General features: G+C 50.4%; 1 protein-coding gene and 1 long non-coding RNA gene across 5 annotated transcripts; one reads left to right on the forward strand and one right to left on the reverse strand.

The window, feature by feature from the left end:
• Positions 1 to 5087: 5087 nt before the first annotated feature.
• Positions 5088 to 18359, reverse strand: BCAT2 (branched chain amino acid transaminase 2). Of its 3 annotated transcripts, XM_086353493.1 has the most exons (11): positions 18314 to 18359; positions 14751 to 14825; positions 14227 to 14430; positions 10088 to 10198; positions 9872 to 9991; positions 9561 to 9724; positions 7040 to 7182; positions 6790 to 6875; positions 6469 to 6609; positions 6295 to 6369; positions 5088 to 5503 (listed from the first exon to the last, which is right to left on the reverse strand). In XM_086353493.1, exons 1-11 carry the CDS (start codon positions 18335 to 18337, stop codon positions 5465 to 5467), a joined length of 1182 nt encoding a protein of 393 aa, XP_086209619.1. In that variant the 5' UTR covers positions 18338 to 18359; the 3' UTR covers positions 5088 to 5464. The 3 variants fall into 3 exon arrangements, with proteins under 3 accessions (XP_086209619.1, XP_086209620.1, XP_086209621.1); XM_086353494.1 differs by lacking the exons at positions 14227 to 14430; positions 14751 to 14825; XM_086353495.1 differs by lacking the exons at positions 14227 to 14430; positions 14751 to 14825; positions 18314 to 18359 and adding an exon at positions 11551 to 13201.
• LOC147354190 (uncharacterized) lies at positions 15157 to 20360 on the forward strand. 2 transcript variants are annotated; one of them, XR_015146254.1, is made up of 4 exons: positions 15157 to 15191; positions 15919 to 16035; positions 17728 to 17814; positions 18152 to 20360. It is a non-coding gene; the product is annotated as an uncharacterized LOC147354190 (long non-coding RNA). The 2 variants fall into 2 exon arrangements; XR_015146253.1 differs by having other exon boundaries at positions 18199 to 20360.
• Position 20361: the final 1 nt, after the last annotated feature.

The following is a 20361-nucleotide window of genomic DNA, read 5'->3' on the forward strand; positions in this document are numbered from 1 at the left end:
TGATGCCATCCAGCCATCTCATCCTCTGTCGTCCCCTTCTCCTCCTGCCCCTAATCCTTCCCAGCATCAGAGTCTTTTCCAATGAGTCAACTCTTCGCATCAGGTGGCCAAAGTACTGGAGTTTCAGCTTTAGCATCATTCCCTCCAAAGAACACCCAGGGCTGATCTCCTTTAGAATGGACTGGTTGGATCTCCTTGCAATCCAAGGGACGCTCAAGAGTCTTCTCCAACACCACAGTTCAAAAGCATCAATTCTTCCGCGCTCAGCCTTCTTCACAGTCCAACTCTCACATCCATACATGAGCACAGGAAAAACCATAGCCTTGACTAGACGGACCTTTGTTGGCAAAGTAATGTCTCTGCTTTTGAATATGCTGTCTAGGTTGGTCATAACTTTTCTTCCAAGGAGTAAACGTAGAACATAAGTGATGTTTATAAGTTTCTCTGATCTTTTCATCACTTAGAACTAGTTTAGTATTCACAGTTAGACTAAATCTGATTTTTTGAACTTATTGTTTGTTTTTTAGAAGCCACTGAAAATATTATTATACAAAAGCATGATTGTTGAACATGATTAGTGAAACGGGTATTTATAGCTGCAGACAATCAAACTTACAAAATGTTTTCTTTTTTCTTTTTGGCCACACCACGCAGCATGTAGGATCTTATCTCCCCAACCGGGATGGGAAGCTGCACCCGCTGCAGTGGAAACATGGACCCTTAACCACTGGACCACCAGGGAAGTTCAAAATGGCTTTATTAGATATTAATCCAAGGAGTTTTAGTGAACTTTTCAGAATTCTGAATAAACTAAATGAAAATTCCCATTTTGCTCTTTCTACTTAGTGTATATTTATTATTTTCTAATGAAGAACATCCTTAAGCACGAAGATGACATAATATTTTGAACACACACACACACACAATTTTTTAAGCCATGAAGATCTACAGCCCCCTAAACATTGTTTTTGTTGTCGGTCAGTCACCAAGTCGTGTCGATTCTGTGACCCTATGGACTGTGGCGGCCAGGTCTCCCTGACCTTTACCCGGGATTTGCCCGAGTTCTTGTCCTTCACATCAGTGATGCCATCCAACCATCTCATCCTCTGTGACCCTCTTCTCCTTTTCTGCCCTCAATCTCTCCCAGCATCAGGGTCTTTTCCAAAGAGGAGGATCCTGGCGGGCTACAGTCTGTTGGATCTCAAAAGAGCCAGACACGACTTAGTGACTGAACAACAGCAATGACATGGCCTTAAGAAGTAGGTACTATGATCTGCATTTTTGAAATGAGGAAACTGAGGCTCAGAGAGGTGCACTCACTTCCCCAACATCACACAGCTTTGTTGTTGTAACTATTTAGTCCCTAAGTCATATCTGATGACTTTTTTTGAGACCGCATGGACTGTAGCCCATCAGGCTCTTCTGTCTGTGGAAGTCTCCAGGCAAGAATATTGGAGTTTGGTTGCCATTTCCTACTCCAGGGGAGCTTCCTGACGCAGAAATTAAACCCAAGTCTCGTGTTTGGCAGGCAGATTCTTTACCACTGAGCCACCCCGGAAGCCCATCACATAGCTATTAGAGAATTTTTTTTAAAGTTGATTTTTAATTAGGCAAAGCATGAAGGGTATCTGAAATGTGAATGTGTGTGCTCTAATAATTCTCATTTGCAACCTGAGTGTCTTACTCACTGTGAAAAGTGATCAAATGAAGCAATAATGCCAAGTAAGCCTACTGGAATCTTCCTACAGAATGTTTGTCTCAGACAGAAAAGGCTCTGAAAATGTCTACGAATGCAAAACAAGAAACAAAGTTCTTTTCTGTGATAAACTGCAACTGGATCAGATTTGTTGTTTATTTTGTTATTTAACCAATGGTCACATCAGCTTGCTGAGAGTCAGGCATTGTCCATGGACAGCATTTCTCAAACTTTTTGGACCTGAGGCCACTTTACACTTTTAAAAATCACTGAGAACCGTTAAGAGTTTTAGTTCATATGGGTTACACCTATTAATATTTATAGAATTAGACATTATGACAGAAGGTGAACAAAATATTCATATATTTTAATATTTTCAATATTTTTAAATATTAAAGCTCTTTAATATTTAATTATAAATATTAAAGATTTATAATATCTTTAAATATTCATTTAAAGATAACAAGCCTTAGCCTATGGCATGTCAAACATATCGCTGTTTATTCTCAGATGCCACTGCCTCAAGTGATTTTCAAAAATCGAGTTGAGGAACTTCCCAGGTGGCACTAGTGGTAAAGGAAAGTGAAAATGAGAGTCGCTCAGTCGTGTCCGACTCTTTGCAACCCCATGGGCTCTGTAGGCCAGAATACTGGAGTGGGTAGCCTATCCCTTCTCCAGGGGATCTTCCCGACCCAGGTGTCAAACCAGGGTCTCCTGTATTGCAGGAAGATTCTTTACCAACTGAGCTATCAGGGAAGCAAAGGTATCAGTGGTAAAGGACCCACCTGCCAATGCAGGAGACGCAAGAGACACAGGTTTGATCCCTGATTGGGAAGATCCCCTGGAGAAGGAAATGGCAATCAGTCGGACACACGCGTGTGCACACACACACACACACACACACAGCTGTGGTCCAGGGGTTAAGACTCTGCCCTTCCTCTCCAAGGCGCACAGGTTTGTTCCCTGGTCAGAGAAATAAGGAAAAAATATTGAGCGGGCTTCTGCCTTATCTCCTAATAGTGGCTAAAGAAGACTAACAAAACACGTGCGTGTGTGCTGTCACTCAGTCGTGTCCGACTCACTGCAACCCCATGGACTGTATCCTGCCAGGCTCCTCTGTCCATGGAATTCTCCAGGCAAGAACACTGGAGTGGCCATGCCCTCCTCCAGGGGATCTTCCTAACTCAGGGATTAAACCCAGGTCTCTTATGTCTCCTGCATTGGCATGTGGGTGCTTTGCCACCAGCGCCAGCTGGGAAGCTGGGTAAATGTTGCCTGCCACCTCATAAACAAAGGATGTGGCAGCCACCAAGTCAGCACATCACAGTCCCCCTGACAGTGAGCCCTGAGGGAACTCAGGGTAGAAACAGAATGCCTGCCATCAGTCAGCTGCTACAGCCGCCCTTCTCCCCAGCAGTGCACTCAGAGACCAAAGATGGACAAGAATAAGACACTGACCCTAGATAGCTAAGGAGCATAGCAAAGGAATGATTTCAGGGAGCAGATTCTTGCATCTTACCATACACAGAAAAGGGCTAAATTCCTTAACTTTAGGTATTTGGTTTTCTTTAATTGACAGTTATCTCTGTTTTTGGCTTCCCAGGTGGGTTGGCTCAGTAGGAAAGAATCTGCCTGCCAATGCAGGAGAGGCAGGAGACTTGGGTTCAATCCCTGGGTCAGGAAGATCCCCTGGAGAAGGAAGCGGCAACCCACTCCAGTATTCTTGCCTGGGAAATCCCATGGATGGAGGAGCCTGGCGGGCTACAGTCTATGGGGTCACAAAGAGTTGGACATAACTTAGCACACACACAATCTGTTTTTTAAATTTTATTTTTATCTATTTATTTGACTGTGCTGGGTCTTAGTTGCGGCACACAGGATTTTCAGTCTTCATTGTGGCACGCAGGATCTAGTTCCCTGATCAGGGATGGAATCTGGGACCCCCGCACTGAGAGCACAGAGTCTTAGCCACTGGACCACCATATTTCACAGTAATCTCTTGATGTTTTGACTACCTAGTCTTCATTGCAAAAACTCCTATATATCCTGGCTCCCCCACTCTTTGCTTCTTTGAAGCATCTCTCACTATATGAGATGCCATGTCTTTGGCTTAAGTCCTCAGTTTTGTCCACCAAATAAAGCATAATTCTGAGTTTTTTTTTTTTTTTTTTTAAGCGACAGCTACTTACCCTTTCCTGATCATTCCCTCAGGATTCAAATCTAAGATAAAAATCTGGCCTAGGTCTTCATTTGGGACCTGGCTACTAGAATCAGGAATTCTTCCTGATGTGATCAGCTCTGGCCAACAGAAGATCCAGGGAAGCAAAGAAGTTTTTGACTGTAAGTTTCTCTCTCTCTCTCACACACACACATAATACAATTGCAAATAACAAAAGATAAACCATCTGACAAAAGTGACTTAAATGGCTTTTTGTTCTTTTTTTTTTTTTTTAAACAAAACAATCCAGAAATCAGAGGCTTCCCAGTTGGAGGAGCCAGGATCTTTCTTTGTGCTCTGTTATATTCAAAGTAGGCCTGGCACTCTTGGCCATGAAATGGCTGCAGCAGCTCCAAGCATCACACTTGTAACTAAGCCAAAACAGAGGAAAGAAAAGCAGACGTAGCCCTTCTGGAATGTTTAATTTAGGAAGGACAGCTTTCCCAGAGGCCTCCAGGCAAATTTCCTCTTGTATGCCCTTGGCCCATGGCCTTCCCTTGAACAACGATTGAAAAAGAGAATGAGGGGGGTGCCTCATTCTCAATGAGGCAATGGTTGCCTGCTGTCTCAACAGATCAGAGTCCTGGTACCAAAGCTGATGGCTGCTGGACAGGTCACAAATGGAGTCTACCCACTAGTCCCACAGGGTCTCCCCCAGGATCAGAGCTCAGGCACACCCCAAGTTACACACTGATCAGATAACAGAAGAAAGTTAGAGTCCAGAATCCAGATCTGTAGCCAGTTATGCCTGGCCCTGCAGGGGCAGCTCTGAGTGTAGAAAGATCCTTTCCAGGTCAAACTGGAAGCCAGGACAAGGGTCCAGGCAGGAGACAAGATCTGAGCTGAAGCCAAGAAGACAGAGTCTGGGGAAAGAGGACAGGGCTGGGGACTCAGAGGCTTTTGGGGGTAGAAGTACAGTGCAGAGGGGTCTGGCAGAGTGACTGGAGTGTACAGTGGGGCTGTCCTGCAAGATGGGGATGCGGGTCCCTTTTTAGGGAGGGAAGATGTTAAGCTCAATTTGTGACAAGTGGAAAAATCTCCCCATCTGAGAAACCATCAGGACTCTGAGGGTTTGGATTGCTGGGCCCTTGAAAATGAAATGGGTTGAACATGTGGGTTCCTGGTTAAGACGCTAGAGCCGCTGAATTGCTTCATTGAAGATGAAACTTAATGTCTTGTTCTTTGGCATTTTATTTCAAAATCGCAGCTAGGGGGAAAAAAAAAAATCAACTGTAGCACCGGGAGATCTGGCCTGAAAACGGAGATGCAGATTTGGGGTCAAAGTGTATCCCTGACCCACAACACGGAGCAGCGGGGAGTACAGGTCCCCAAGGCCTGAATGGCGGGGCTAGGGGCCAAGACGCCTGGGTCAGGCCCTTATGGCTTTGGGAGTGTAACATGGGGGCACCGGAGATCCAGGCGTCCGAGCTCCCCCGTCTTTTACTTCATATTGCACTTCAGGTGAGTCATTGGTACGGAGGTGAAGGTCCAACAGGGGCTGGATGCTACAGGTCGGTGGTCCGTGGAGTGGTCCAGCGTAGCCCAGAGCATTACACCGGGAGCATCCATTCATGGGCTTTTGATCCGTACTATAGAATAACACAGGCGGAGGTGAGAGGAAACCACACTACAACTCCCAGCAGGCCCTGGGGCATCCTAGCCTGAGCGCCGGCAAAGTTACGCCCCAGGGCCTCACGGGAAATGAGGCCACTTCCCGGAAGCCCACCGAACGTGGCAAAGGTGGCGCAGAGGCCCAAAGGAGTTGTAGTTCTGCAAAGAGGAGTTCTTGTAAGGCCCTGAAGGCTCGGGGGAAAAGTTCTTCAGCTGAGAAAACCTGGATAGGCAGGAGGTGTAGTTCTCGGTCCAGATACTCTGGAATTTACAGAAGTTCACAGAAAAGGAGCTCCAGTTCCAGTGCCAGGAAAGGCCAGATAGCTCGGTTCAGACGTATGAAAGTACCTCCAGGGGCTTATGATAGGAAACGTTCTTAGGCCACAGAGTCGGGGCAGAGTGCAGAGGCTGGTAGGAGCAAGATTCTCAAGCCAGCGGAATAGCCCAGGGCTCCTGGGGATCTCTGGGACTTGGAACTCAGTGGCCAGAAGGTTGGCTTCAGGTCCCGAAGGCTCATGGGAAGGGAATTTCTCAAGCCAGGGCTCCCGAGGCTCACAGAGAAGCACCATTTAGTCCCAAGAAGTGTTCTAGGCCACAGGGCCTTGAGGAAAGCAAACTCAATCGGAGGCCCAGAGGCCAATGGAAGGAGCCATTTTCAGCTGGTGGGACTATGGTGGGGGAAGGGAAGCCTCAGTTCAGAGGCTAGTGGGATGTGAACTTCTCTTGGGCAACCAAGCATCCAGCCCAGCTCCCAGCTGGTGCACCTCACCTGGATCGCCTTCAGTTCCTTGTGGAAGCGGAGGATGAGCTGGGGCCCGTTTTCCATGGTGGGAATGTGGAAATGCTGGGGAAGAAAGGGTGGTAAGAACGGGCCCCCACCCCCTTCTTCTCTGTGACGGTCCAAGCCAGCCCTTCCTCACGCTCTAAGCTGGCCCTTCCTCACCTTGCCTTGGTACAGGATTTGGTGCACGGGGCAGACCTGGCAAGCAGTGCCTGAACCGAAGACTTCTCGGACCCGGCCATCCTTCAGCGCCCGCAGGAACTCCTTCATGGTGATCTTACGTTCTACCACTCGGAATTCACCCTGCGGGGCGAGACACAAATAACCTCTGAGCCCGGGGGGCTGCTCTGCTCCCCGCTCTGTGTGGATGGTGAAAAAGAGCCATGCCATTGTGCCCAGTCCCCTCCACCACCCCCAATACTCCAGTCCTGCAACAGAGGAGTACCCCATCATTCTGGCCACCCGAAGACAGCATGCCCTCACCCAGGTCCGGGCCAGGTCCAGCAGACTCTGTCGGACTATTCCAGGTAGGATGATGCCGTCCAGTGGGGGGGTCACCAGTTCCAGCACTGGGTCAGGTGGAAGAGAAGGGGGAGGGGGCGTGTTACCTCACACCATCCCATCCTCTTAGGAGCCACCCCACTCACAGCCAAGCCCCAAGACCTGCAGCCACTAAGAATTTCTGCTCCCGCCCACTTCCGCCCAGCCTGGGGTTGGTCATGGGTGGGCTCACCCCCGTCCTCATAGGTCCAGAAGACGAAGATGTTCATGGTGCCCACCTCCGTGAGCTCGTGATCAGGCCCATACAGCCAGAGGACCTGCTCGCAGCCCTTCTTTTGTGCCTCCTGCTGCACTAACACGGTGGGCCCGTAATTCCTGGCGGACAGCAACATGGTGGACCAGGTCAAGGGACCCCCAGCCTTCCCCCGACGTGGCCCGATGTGAGTCTTTCCAGACCAGCGCTCATCCTGCTCCCGCCCCATTCACAAACAGCTGTGACGTCATCTCTGAGAGGCTTACTGAACCTCCAGGCTGGGTTTCAAGCCTCCTCTGGGCTCTCGCGATCAACTGGCCACCTCGATGCTTTCCCGTTTTGCCCTGATTTAACACTCACTGTCTCTCACCCAGAGCTGACCTCGCACCTCGTCTGCTCACAAGCCTCTCGGGGCTCCCCACTGCCTCTAGGACAAGATCCCAGCCCTTCAGTCCAGTGTTCAGGGCTGGGCCTGGTCTGGGACTACCTGTTAAGCCTTTTGCAAAAGCCAGACTTATTTTTCTTCTCTGACAACTTCGGTGACTCTGCCCCTCCCCCCTGTCTCCACTGGTGTGTTCCCAGGATTTGAAATCGACCCACTTCGGTATTCTTGCCTAGAGAATTCCACGGATGGAGGAGCCAGGCGAGCCACAGTCCATGGGGTCGTGAAGAGTCAGACATGACTGGGCGACTCACGTACACACCACTTTTGTATTCAGGAAACCATCTCCAGCCTACCCATCGGACCTCCTTTGTGAAGACTTTCCCATGTTCTGGTCATTTCCATCAGAGCACGTGCTGCCCTGGATACTCGGGCTCCCACCAGCCTGGGAGCCTATGGAGGGCAGGGCCCAGATCAGACTTATCTGTGTCCCCAGCTTCACCCAACATAGGGGTTCAGTTCAGTTCAGTTCAGTTGCTCAGTCGTATCTGACTGTTTGCGACCCCATGGACTGCACCACGCCAGGTCTCTGTGTCCATCACCAACTCCCGGAGTTTACCCAAACTCATGTCCATTGAGTCGGTGATGCCATCCAACCATTTCATCCTCTGTCTTCCCCTTCTTCTCCTGCCTTCAATCTTTCCCAGCATCAGGGTCTTTTCAAATGAGTCAGCTCTTTGCATCAGGTGGCCAAAGAATTGAAGTTTCAGCTTCAACATCAGTCCTTCCAAGGAACACTCAGGACTGATCTCCTTTAGGATGGACTGTTTGGATCTCCTTGCAGTCCAAGGGACCCTCAAGAGTCTTCTCCAACACCACAGTTCAAAAGCATCAATTCTTCAGCACTCAGCTTTCTTTATAGTCCAGCTCTCACATCCGTACATGACTAGTGGAAAAACCATAGCCTTGACTAGACCGACCTTTGTTGGCAAAGTAATGTCTCTGCTTTTTAATATGCTATCTAGGCTGGTCATAACTTTCCTGCCAAGGAGCAAGCGTCTTTTAATTTCATGGCTGCAATCACCATCTGCAGTGTTTTTGGAGCCCAAGAAAATAAAGTCTGCCACTGTTTCCCCATCTATTTGCCATGAAGTGATGGGACCAGATGACATGATCTTAGTTTTGTGAATGTTGAACTTTAAGCCAACTTTTTCACTCTCCTCTTTCACATTCATCAAGAGGCTCTTTAGTTCTTTGCTTTCTGCCATAAGGGTGGTGTCATCTGCATATCTGAAGTTACTGATATTTCTCCCAGCAATCTTGATTCCAGCTTCTGCTTCATCCAGCCCAGTGTTTCTCATGATGTACTCTGCATATAAGTTAAATAAGCAGGGTGACAATATACAGCCTTGACGTACTCCTTTTCCTATTTGGAACCAGCCTGTTGTTTCATGTCCAGTTCTGTTGCTTCCTGACCTGCATATAGGTTTCTCAAGAGGCAGGTCAGGTGGTCTGGTATTCCCATCTTGTTCAGAATTTTCCACAGTTTATTGTGATCCACACAGTCAAAGGCTTTGGCATAGTCAATAAAGCAGAAATAGATGTTTTTCTGGAACTCTCTTGCTTTTTCCATGATCCAGTGGATGTTGGCAATTTGATCTCTGGTTCCACTGCCTTTTCTAAAACCAGCTTGAACATCGAGAAGTTCACGTTGACCATCAGGAAACTTCAACGAGATATGTTTTGAAAGGATCTGAATGAACTCCCAGCTGGGGCCACACTTGCTGTCCCAATACATCCTAAGCCCGCCCTCTGCCTTATCCCCATCCTAACCCTCCTTGCCCTGCTGAGCTGATGCCCTTGGCAAGACAGATAAATCCACAGGAAGTCTACAGGCAGGGTGGTGGGTGCCAGAGCCCCTGGGCATTATGGGAGCTGAGGAAGGTTGGGTTTTCAGGGGAGGCTACCTGGAGGAGAGACCAGTGAGCTAAGTGTAAATTCATTTCTAGAGACTTTCCTGGGGGCCAGTCTGAGTTTCTCCACTGGACATCCAAAGACACACCTTGTGTCTCTGACACCCAGTGCACCAGACCCTGGGGTGGGCAAGGGACTACTTACCCTCCCAGCTTGTAGTTGCCGACCCCACCCACCCAGGCCCGGATGAATGATGGATCTGCCAGGAGGGAGACAGGTTTCAAGGCATCTCCAGGGAAGTAGGCGCCCACAGGGCTGAGAATGACGAACAGGAGGGCTCGAGTAGGGTGGCCGACACCTAGCGAGGGCTGTGATGGGCGGAAGGGGACATCAGGGACCCAGGAATCCAGGCCCCCAACCCCTTCCCTGACCCAAGCCTAGGTCCCCGGCCCTTCTCCTTCAGGAAGGCAACCCGCCCCCCAAGTGTGGCTCCCCAGCCCCCGGAGCCGGCCCACCTCGTTCCCGATCAACACGGGCCGAACGTAGAGGCTAGTGCCCGTGCTGCCAGGGACCCAGTCCTGGTCCACTTCCACCAGCCGGCGGATGCACTCCAGCAACTCAATTTTGTCGAAACTCTGGGCGGGATGAAGATGAGTCAGGGTACCCTCTTGACCCTGGCCCCCGCCCATGCCCCCTGCCCCACCCTCCTTGGGCGGCCGGGGGCCCCTCACCGGTAGGCAGAGGCGGAGGGCCGAGCGCAGCATCCGTTCCATGTTGAGCCAAGGTCGGAAGAGGCGCACGCGCTGGTCCCCACCTTTGAATGCCTTCATGCCTTCAAAGAGCTGCAGAGACAGGCAGGGCAGGAGGTCAGGGTTCAGGGAGACAGCTCACCCAGCCAGGGAGAAACACAGGCTGATACACAGGGATACAGACACAGAAAAATACAGTGAGCAGGGAAGAGATTAACCCACTGAGCACAGAGAGGAGGAGAGAGAGCAAAGATCCAGACAGACCAGGAGAGGAGACAGCAAAGGACAGAAGCCGGAGAAAGCAGAACAGAGAGACCCAGAGCAAGGAGCACGCTTTTTTAAACCCTTTCCATGTTACTGGGACCATTTCTCAGGAATGAAGATGACATGGAAGTTACCTGTTTATTTATTTGGCCACACCACATGCTTTGTGGGATCTTAGTCCCCCGACTAGGGATTGAACCTAGGTCATTTGGCAGTGAGAGCTCAAAGTCTTAACCACTGGACCACCAGGGAATTCCCAGAAGTTATCTTTTTAAATAGCCTTTTTGTGTTTTAGAGAAATACTTTAATAGCCATGGATGAAATCATACAATGTCCACCCAGATGGCCAATAGGGAAAAGATGCTCAATATCGCTAATTATTAGAAAAATGCAAATCAAAACTACAGAGAGGTACCACTTCATAGGTCAATATGGCCATCATTCAAATGTCTACAAATAACCAATGCTGGAGAGGGTGTAGAGAAAGGGACCCCTCCTACACTGTTGGTGGGAATATAAATTGGTGCAACCATTATGGAATACAGTAAAAACAACAACAGTAAAAAAAACAAAAAACAAAAAAAATAGAGTTGCTGTATGATTCAACAACCCCACTTGTGGGCATATATCAGACAGAACTAATTCAAAAAGATGCCTGCACCCCTGTGTTCATAGCAGTGCTATTTACAATAACCAAGATATGGAAGCAATTTAAATGTTCATCAACAAATACATAAATCACTAAAGAACCACCCTCCTAATCCCACCAACCCCAGGTAAGTTCTTGGTGCATAGTAGGTTTCTGTTGACTGACTGAATGAATGAATGAATGAAGAATGAAGAATGCAAAATAAAAATAATTGGAGTATTTTGGGAAAAAATGTAAAAATAAGGGCAAGAGGTAAGAGTGGGAAGCTGCCTTATCACATATGAAAACAGATTATGAATCTACAACACTTGAAGTGACATTGACAAATGAACTGACAGATCAAACAATGCAAGAGACTAGAAAGTGGATTATCGTATAGCTGAATCACTTTGCTGTATACCTGAGACCACCACAATGTTGTAACCCAACTGTATTTAAGTAAAAATTGTACAAAACATGATCAATTCAGTTAAATGGTGCTGAACAACCAAATATCCATTTCTGGGGGGCAAAAATTAAGTTGGATCCCTACCTCATACCGGAGAAGGCAGTGGCACCCCACTCCAGTACTCTTGCCTGGAAAATCCCATGGACAGAGGAGCCTGGTAGGCTGCAGTCCATGGGGTCGATAAGAGTCGGACACGACTGAGCGACTTCACTTTCACTTTTCACTTTCATGCATTGGAGAAGGAAATGGCATCCCACTCCAGTGTTCTTTCCTGGAGAATCCCAGGGACGGCGGAGCCTGGTGGACTACTGTCTATGGGGTCGCACAGAATCGGACACGACTGAAGCGACTTAGCAGCAGCAACAGCAGCTACCTCATACCTCACATCAGGAAAATTTTCAGGTTTAAATGAAATTTCTTCTATAAGCAATAAAGGAAAACACAAAAGGACCATTTTATATTTTGAATTGGGGCTGGTGTTCTAAATATGACAAATCACAGAAATCAAAAAGAAAAGACTGCATAAAAATAAAAATAAACAAACTGGGTAGAAACTTTGAACTCACATCACAAATGACTTATCTTTAATACACAAAGTACTCCTACAAATAAATGCAGAAACCCACTCTAATAGAAAAATCAGCCAAGAAAATGGACAGTTCACAGGAAGGAACTAAAAATGGCTCTTCCATTGTGAAAAGATGGTCAACTCCATTCATAATCGGGGGGAAAAGGCAAATTAAAATTACCTTGAAGTACCTTTAAAACCACTTAGTACCTTTAAAAGCACTTTACAAGACATCTAAAAGTTTGACAAGGGTCATCCTGGGAACAGGGAAAACAGGCCTGGCTGGTAAATGTGAAAATTGACACAGCTCTGTCACAACATCTGTCACAGAAGATATTGATGACTCAACATCTGTCAGCAATCACAAGCACATACAGCCTTTGAGCCAACAGTTCCAGAAATTGAAAGGAGAGATACATTTGCTTTTAAGGGAAGTGAAGTGTTTGCTGGTTTATTGCAGTGCTGTTTATAATAGCACAAGACTGGGAACAACCTGTGTCCAGCAACAGGTGATTGCCTAAAGGAGGCATTTTTAGGATGGAATACTACACAGCAGCAGAAAAGGAGGACAAAGCTCTTCAAGGGCTGCCCAAGAATCTCTAGGCTACATTAAAAGAAGGAAAAATGAAAGTGTTCGTCACTCGGTCTGTCTGACTCTGTGATCCCATGGACTGTAGCCCATCAGCCTCCTCTGTCCATGGGATTCTCCAGGCAAGAATACTGGAGTGGGTTGCCATTTTCTCCTCCAGGGGATCTTCCCAACCCAGGGATCGAACCCGCATCTCTTGCGTCTCCTGCATTGGCAGGCGGGTTCTTTACCACTGTGCCACCTGGGGAGCCCTATGTAAGAGCTATCATGAAAGACATGTTTTTTTGCATGCTCAACCCCTTCATCTTCACTCACTCTACTAAAGAAAAAGTACTGGGTCCCCAAAAGTACTTTTGTCCTCCAAAAGTACTGTTGGAGGACATCCTGTCATGCTGGGCTGAAAGGAGAGCCAAATAAATGGTGATCTCCAAAAGCCACCTTCCTGGGGGCGGGGCTCTGTAGACACGTCCTGACCATCCATCCTTTGTATCTGTTCCCCACGCTGGGTCTCCTCTGCACAGAACTGATCCATTTGAATCAAATGTCCAGAGTAGGTGGGAAGAAAAACCATCAAAATTCTGAAAAGAAAAGAGGAAAAAAAAAGGGGGGGGGGGCGGGTGGAACATGCCTAATGTTGGAGAACGACTCCATAACGGACAAAAATCAGTCAAAGTGCCAACCAGCTACAACTGCAGTGTGTCCCTCCAAAATTTTGCAACAAGTAAAGCTTCTTTGGAAAAGACTTTGCTTTCAGCCATAGCTTGAAGCTGGAAACTGGGTCAAATGTCTCCTGCATCTCTCTCCTCGTGGGCCCTCACCAAGTCCCACAAAGCCAATCCTCCTCTTCCTATGTCCCCATATCGGCATGGTCCCGTGGTCTACATGGTCACCCGGCTAAACCACTGGGCACAGTCCTCAGCCCTCCCTGCCCTTCTCTAGCCCAGCGGGTCAATCCCTAGTATCCCTGAATTTCTCTGCCCCATCCACTCCTGGTGATCCCCCTGGCTCCGACCTCAGCTCATCCTTTACATGGCCTGAGAAGGGTCTTACTCTACCTGCTCTGTGCCTGCTCAGAGCCCTCGGAGCTCCCAGTGCCCTTGACAAGGTCCCAGCTCCTCTGGGGTTCTGATGGCATCCTCAGCCTCCCCGTAGCCTCCAACCCCACGCTTCCCTCCCAAATATACCAGGCTCTTCTTTGGACTGTGTCTTTATACTGATGTCGCCTCTCCCACTAAGAGCCTCAGCTCCCCTCTTTGCCAGGAAAGACCCCACTTTCGGTCGAATCAGAGGTAGGGTGGGCATTCCTCTTCTGGCCTCCCACAATACCTCAGCTGCCTCCATCAGAGTCCAGATCCCCCTGGGTGAGCACCAAAGTGTGGGGGTTTTCAAGTGAAGGAACTGGGTCTGCTCATCTCTGGGGACCTGGCATCACCCAATAAATATGGGACTTGGAACATGACAAGCCTGAGAAAAATGGATGAGGAGTGCGTGGAAATGAGAAACACACAAAAAGCAAACCCAGGGAGGTAGACCCAGCAAGAGACTCAGCAAGATGGAAGAGATGCAGGGAGAGGCAGGGGAGGGAGGGCAGTCGCCCTGCCACCTGCAGGGAGTAGTGCAGAGCGGAGCAGGCCGGGTGCAGCGTGAGGTTCTGGAAGGGCTGGATTCGGGGCTGGCCCCAGCCCTTCTCCTGATTCCATTCCACCATCAGCATGTGGTCGGTGAATGTCTTCCCGAACAGCAGGGGCTGGCTGGGGTCAGGCTTCTTATGAGGCTCCTGTGTCATTTCCAGCTGCAGGTCAGCAGCCTGAGAAAAGATAGGCATCCTGGAGTCTGACCACAGCTTCCAATCTGAAAAACTACAACTCCCAGGAACCCCTGGAGCTGAGAACCAGAGAGAAGAAGGATCTGTAGTCCCAGAGGCTCCTGGGACATGCAGTTTCATCTCTTTTCCACGGCCTGATGGCAAGCAATTAGGCTAACCCATTGCCACCCACCTTCACCTTCGGACCCTGGATCTTTTGGAGATGCCTAAAGCTAGCTCCCAGCCCTTGCCTCCCTTAGACCCACTGGTCCAGGCCCCCAGCCCCTCTTCCTTGAGATCCAAACCCTAATCCCCACTGTCACCTTGAAGCTGGATGAGGCATATCTTCTGGAACCACACAGAAACCAAGGAACAGGGAGAAATCTGGGGATCCAAATCTGAGGGTGGGGACAGAAGTAAGAAAGGTGATGAGACCAGGAGACAGAGAGCGCAGGGGGTCCTGGCACCCATCTTTTCCACAGTCTGCACTGGGGATGTTCTCGGGCATGCTCTGTCCCAGGCCCAGTGCTTCCAGGCCAGGTCCCTTCCCCTGCCCTGATCAGCATGGAGCAGGAGATCCCCAAGGAGGCCAAGTCTGCTCCCTGCCCCCACAAGGGCCATCTCAATAAAGAGCTGAATCGGCTCCCATCCCTTCCTCCAAGCTGGGGCAAAGTCAAATACAGGCACCTCCTACCCCAGGGAACTTTGGCCCCAGCCCTGCCTGAGCCCAGATCAGACAGAGGACGACAAGAGAAGGTGTGCAGGTAAGTGAAGGCCTCCCCGGGGGAACTCAAATCCTGAAAAGAGTTAGAAAAGTGGAGGGCCCATAGGTCATGCTCCCCCAGGGCCCAGGGCCCAGGGCCCCAGCCCTTCCTACTACACACCCTGGATTCCAGGCCCCCACCTCAGGATCCAGACCCCCAGCCCCCTCTGCCCTCAGACCCAGAATTGCAAGTCCTTCCCTTTGGGGTATTAGATCAACTGGGCTCAGCTTACTTGAGGCCCCAGTCCCACACCCTGCTACTGCTGCTGCTAAGTCACTTCAGTCGTGTCCGACTCTGTGTGACCCCATAGACGGCAGCCCACCAGGCTCCCCCGTCCCTGGGATTCTCCAGGCAAGAACACTCCAATGTATGAAAGTGAAAAGTCAGTCATGTCCGACCCTCAGCGACCCCATGGACTGCAGCCTTCCAGGCTTGTCCGTCCATGGGATTTTCCAGGCAAGAGTACTGGAGTGGGGTGCCATTGCCTTCTCCGAGTCCCACACCCTGGACACCAGCAATTCCAATTCCCTATGGTTCCCAGGGCTGTAGGGAACTGAGGGGCAGCCACATACACTCGGGGACCACCCCAGTCATCGAGAGACACTGCTCAGATGAACGCTTCCCCTGTGGTCCGGCCCGAGGCCAGCGGGGGAGAGAAGGTCTGTCTGCGTCTAGCAGGATGGCCTCTCCCCCACAGTCTCTGACCTCGCGATACCTCTTTCCTCAGCCCAGTGGGAAGGCAGCTGTGATGAGGTTTGGCAGACAGAACAGCCTAGCCTGCTCCTGCCCTGTGAGCTGAGGGAACCGAGAACAGATGTGAATGGCCGAAGTCACTGGTCAGTAGGTGAGTCATGGTGAGACAGGGGCTGTGGGTTTGGAATGTCCTAAAGTCTAGGCCATGAAGTCTGAGGAGTGGTCCTGGATGTTATGAGCACTGGAGGGCTACTGGGATGATCGGAGTGTGGGTCCTGGGATGGCCTCTAGGTGGCGCTCTCTGGCTTGACCAAGCCAGGGCCGGGTTACTGGCCAGGAGGGGGACAAGACACCCCCGGCATTGAGATAACACCAACTGGCAGGGCGGAGACAGGCAGCAGGTTGACAGGAAAGCAGCCCTCAGAGGAAGGCAGAAAGGAAAAAAGTAGAGAAGAAGAATGAGAAAAAATAAGAGACAAGGAAGTAAAAGACACGGACATTAAGGAACAGGAATCCAAGGCCAAGAGAAGTCAAATTAGATATGATCATAGAGGGGCTCAGCAATAAAGAATCTGCCTATCAATACAGGAGACCTGGGCTCAATCCCTGAGTCGAGAAGATCCCCAGGAGAAGGGAATGGCAACCCACTCCAGTATTCTTGCCTGGAGAATCCCATGGACAGAGGAGCCTGGAGGGCTACAGTCCAGGGGGTTAAAAAGAATCAGACAGGATTGAGCAACTAACACTTTCACTTTCATACAGAGAGAGGGGGAAATCCCCTGGAGGAGGAAATGGCAACCCACTCCAGTATTCTTGCCTGGGACATCCCTTGAACAGAGAAGCCTGGCTGGCTACAGTCCATGGGGTTGCAAGAGTTTGACACAACTTAGTGACTAAACCACAACCACCATATATATAGAGACTGAGACAAGACACACGAGGGAGGGAAATTCAGGCATGGTAAAGCCTGGAGAAATCAAGAAAAAAAAATACTGAAGGCAAGATGAATTGAAGCCGTAAGAGAGAGAGAACAAGAGAAAGGAGAGTAATAGATCAAGACCCAATGTCGGGGGACAGCACAAAGTGAAAGGGAGGCCTAGGGAAATGAGGAGAGACTAGCAGAGACAGAGTGATGCCAACACCTGGAGAGAAACTACCTCAGCAATGCTTGGAGACAGAGATATCCAGGAGAGACAGAGAGGAGCAGGAAAACACACCCACAAGGCAGAGAAAAGGTGCCAGGCACTGTTTCCAGGAGATTATAAATCTGTACTGGCCATAGAGACACTGTCACACTGGGAGAAGCTGCCTTCACCCTCCCAGGATATTTTTCTGGGGGCAGGGGTCTCACCTCCCCTCAGGGAAGGTGCTCCACCACCTGATACCCCAAACTATTGGGGGATTGGGCCCCAAGGAAATCTCAGATAATCCCTGAGCTTTAGGGACATAGAGTTGTAAAAAGCTCTGGGGCTGAATTAGGAAATGAGAAATAGTTGGAGTTGGGGTGGCGTATGCACAGAGCAGAGCTCTATAATATGATGGAATCTCCACTGACCCCAGCACTCACAGCCCAAGGCTGTCCTACCACCACGGCCCAGGAGTGTCATCGTAAAGTCAAGATTGTCCCAGACACAGCCCAGGCTGGTCTCCGTCTCAACTCAGAAAGGAAACATCTGTCCTGCTATCCATCAAGCTAAGAGTCCCATATAAAGTCAGGTACAAAGTTAACAGGAACCATTTTTCCCAACGTTAAGCTGCAGCTGTCAAGGGTTATAAAGAATCCCTTCTTCGAGTTGTTATTGTTTCCTTCCTCACTGAGAAACCCTGTTCTCTCAAAACACAGGCTCTCCGAAGCTCTGCCTGTTGACATGTATCAGTAAGAATGGAGGGTCCCACTCACAGCAGGAGAATCTCTGTCGCTGACAATGAGGTATTAACTCATTTTCAACCCTGGCGCAGAGTTTCAGATAAGGGGTTTCCGGGCACAACATTCTACCTCTATTTTTAGTGCCAAGAAAATAGGGCCTTGGGTCCTAGTCCCAGTCCAGACCTGAAACTGAACTCTGCCTCCATCCTGCTCCCACACCTAGAGGGTCTGGGAATCTTATTCTGGCGCCCCCAAAGTCTCCCTTCTCTCCTAATCCATCCCGTCACCCCAGTCCCATGCTTCTCCCATTGCCGTCTCCTCTTCCATATATCCATCCCTAGAAGTCCCATCTGGGTCCCCCTTCCCACCGATTACTTCTCTCCCTTCATCCCCATTAAAGCCTCGTGCTCCTTTCTAAGGGGCCCCCTCCTCCTTGGCTCCCTGCAGCGGAACCTGAGTTCGGGAGTACCTGCGCCCCACCGGATGGGCCACCGGCGAGTGGTCCCGGAAGTGCGCCTCCCCTAAGAGCTCCCCAGACCCCGGCACTGGGCCGCGAACCCACCTGCCTCAATGCCGCTGTAGCCATGGTCTGTGTGGTTGGTATCTGTGCCCGCCCAGGGCGCGGCCCGGGATAAAGACGTTCCGGCCCCGCCCCGCTCACGCCCCCTCCAGTGGGATGGTTTGTCAGCCTAGCACCCCAGGCGGGCCTGGCCTTCCCAGTTGCAGGGCGTCCGCGGGGAGCAGGGCCCTACCGCAGAGCGCATGCGCTAGACCCCGCGAGCAGAAGGGAGTAACTTGAAACACATCTTCCTTCCAGCCCCGACGCTAGAGTGTGCATTCAGCGGTTTTCAGAAATGCATTTTAATAGGTACAGTACCGTGGTGGAGAGCTAAAGGGAAAAGAAGGGAGGGGTGGGGAGCAGAAATCTTCACATATCGCGATTCTTGGTGAAAAACCACGCAATTAAGGTCGGTGGCCGCAGATGTTATGTAAAAATACACTTTTGAAGGGAAAGGACTCTGAAGAGGGCGGCAGATAGGGATGAAGGGAGAGCTTGACTCTGTCCGGATACTTCCCTGTTTGAATATAGGTTTCCTTTCCAACTAGAAGATATACGTGTATTCTTGGTAACTTTTTAAAGAGATAAACACACAAGAGTTCACCATGCCTCCTTCCAGCCCTTTTCATCAGGGACGCCTGAAATTGTTCAGTTCCTGGTGGGCTGCCGTCTCTGGGGTCGCATAGAGTCGGACACGACTGAATCGACTTAGCAGCAGCAGCAGCAGCCAGTTCATCAATGAGCTTCAGTGAGCAGCCTCTAGGCAGGATTCCCTGGTTACGCCCCTTCAAGATTGTCGCCCCAGTTTCATGACCCCCAGAGGCAGACAGTCGATTACAGTCCCTGCTGAGTGCGTGCGTGCTCAGTTGCTTCATTTGTGTCCGACTGTGTCCATGGGATTTTCCTGGCAAGAATACTGGAGTGGGTTGCCATGCTCTCCTCCTTCTCGACTCAGCAGGGATCGAACCCGCTTCTCCTGCATTGCAGGCGGATTATTTACCCACTCAGCAACTTGGGAAGCCCTACAGCCCCTCAGGATCTCTCTAATCGCTAGCAATTCAAACCTGTTTCAGTGTTCCCTATATCGTGCCCCGAGGTCACCGTGCGCACCCCCTCCCCAAATCTTCCGTGGTCAAAGTTCCCCCATCTCCTGCACCCAGGTTACAGTGACACCAAACTGTTGTTCCTGTTGTATCCTCAAACTCCGCTCCTTAGGTCACTGTGTCTGCGTAATTCGACCCTGAGACATTTTGTTCCCAATTTCTGGTTCCCCAGTACGAAAAGCCACAGGCCCGGGCAGTCAGATTCTGAGTCCTTCCCCGCAGGACGTCTCCTTGTTTTTCTTCCCACCTGCCCAGTCCTCCTCCCCTACCACCTAGGCTGGAGCCGCAAGGGTGCGGCGCCCAGGCGGCTCCCCGCCTCCGCCGCGGCCAATCAGGGATTGCCGCACACACCCCCGCCTCGGCCAATCCCGCAGCAGCGATGCAGCCCCACCTCCGCACCCGGGGGACTTACCCCCGATGGGGCCCCTCGCCCCATCTGGAGGGGGCGGCCAGACTCCGCTCCCTCCCAGCCAGGGAGTCCACACCGCCTAGTTCCCTCCTCCTCAAACCCTGGAGTCCAGATCCCAGCCCTTTCTCCCTCTGACCCGGGAATGTCAACCGCCTAGCTTTCTCTTCCCTCATTATTTTTGGTGCTGGGCAGCCTCCTACTCCGCTGCAAGCGAAGTCAAAGCTCCTTTCCCCTAAGGGCCAAGAATAAAGTGGAGGCCTGTTTGCTTAACCCCCTCCATTATCTCCTAATTAGAGCTTAATTGACTCTCCCTTGCGGGCCTTTTTAATTAGCTCGCCGGTGAAGCCAACCTGCAATACTTTTCCCAGGAGCCCTGGGCTGCAGTCTCCTGCCGCAAGGCCTGCCGGGAGTTGTAGTCCCTCGGGTCTAAGCCACGCGTGGGAATGCGTGGGAGCTGGGTGGGGCGGGGTCGGGGGACCCGGTCCTGGCATGGTAGGACTCATAAAGGGTCGGAAATAAATGCAGTGATGCCCTCCTCC

Source organism: Bos grunniens, chromosome 18 (assembly GCF_055505025.1).
Source record: "Bos grunniens cultivar Pamir isolate PY7600 chromosome 18, Bosgru_T2T1.0, whole genome shotgun sequence".
NCBI classification, from domain to species: domain Eukaryota; kingdom Metazoa; phylum Chordata; class Mammalia; order Artiodactyla; family Bovidae; genus Bos; species Bos grunniens.

What these genes read in the sequence shown, in the direction of transcription:
- BCAT2 (XM_086353493.1), bottom strand. Translation starts at nt 18,337, where the DNA reads ATGGCTACAGCGGCATTGAGGCAG. An exon ending in CTACAGCGGCATTGAGGCAG is followed by an intron (nt 14,826 to 18,313) that starts GTGGGTTCGCGG and finishes CCCCACCCTCAG; the next exon opens with ATTTGGATCCCCAGATTTCT. An exon ending in GGCAACTACAAGCTGGGAGG is followed by an intron (nt 7,183 to 9,560) that starts GTAAGTAGTCCC and finishes GCTGTCCGCCAG; the next exon opens with GAATTACGGGCCCACCGTGT.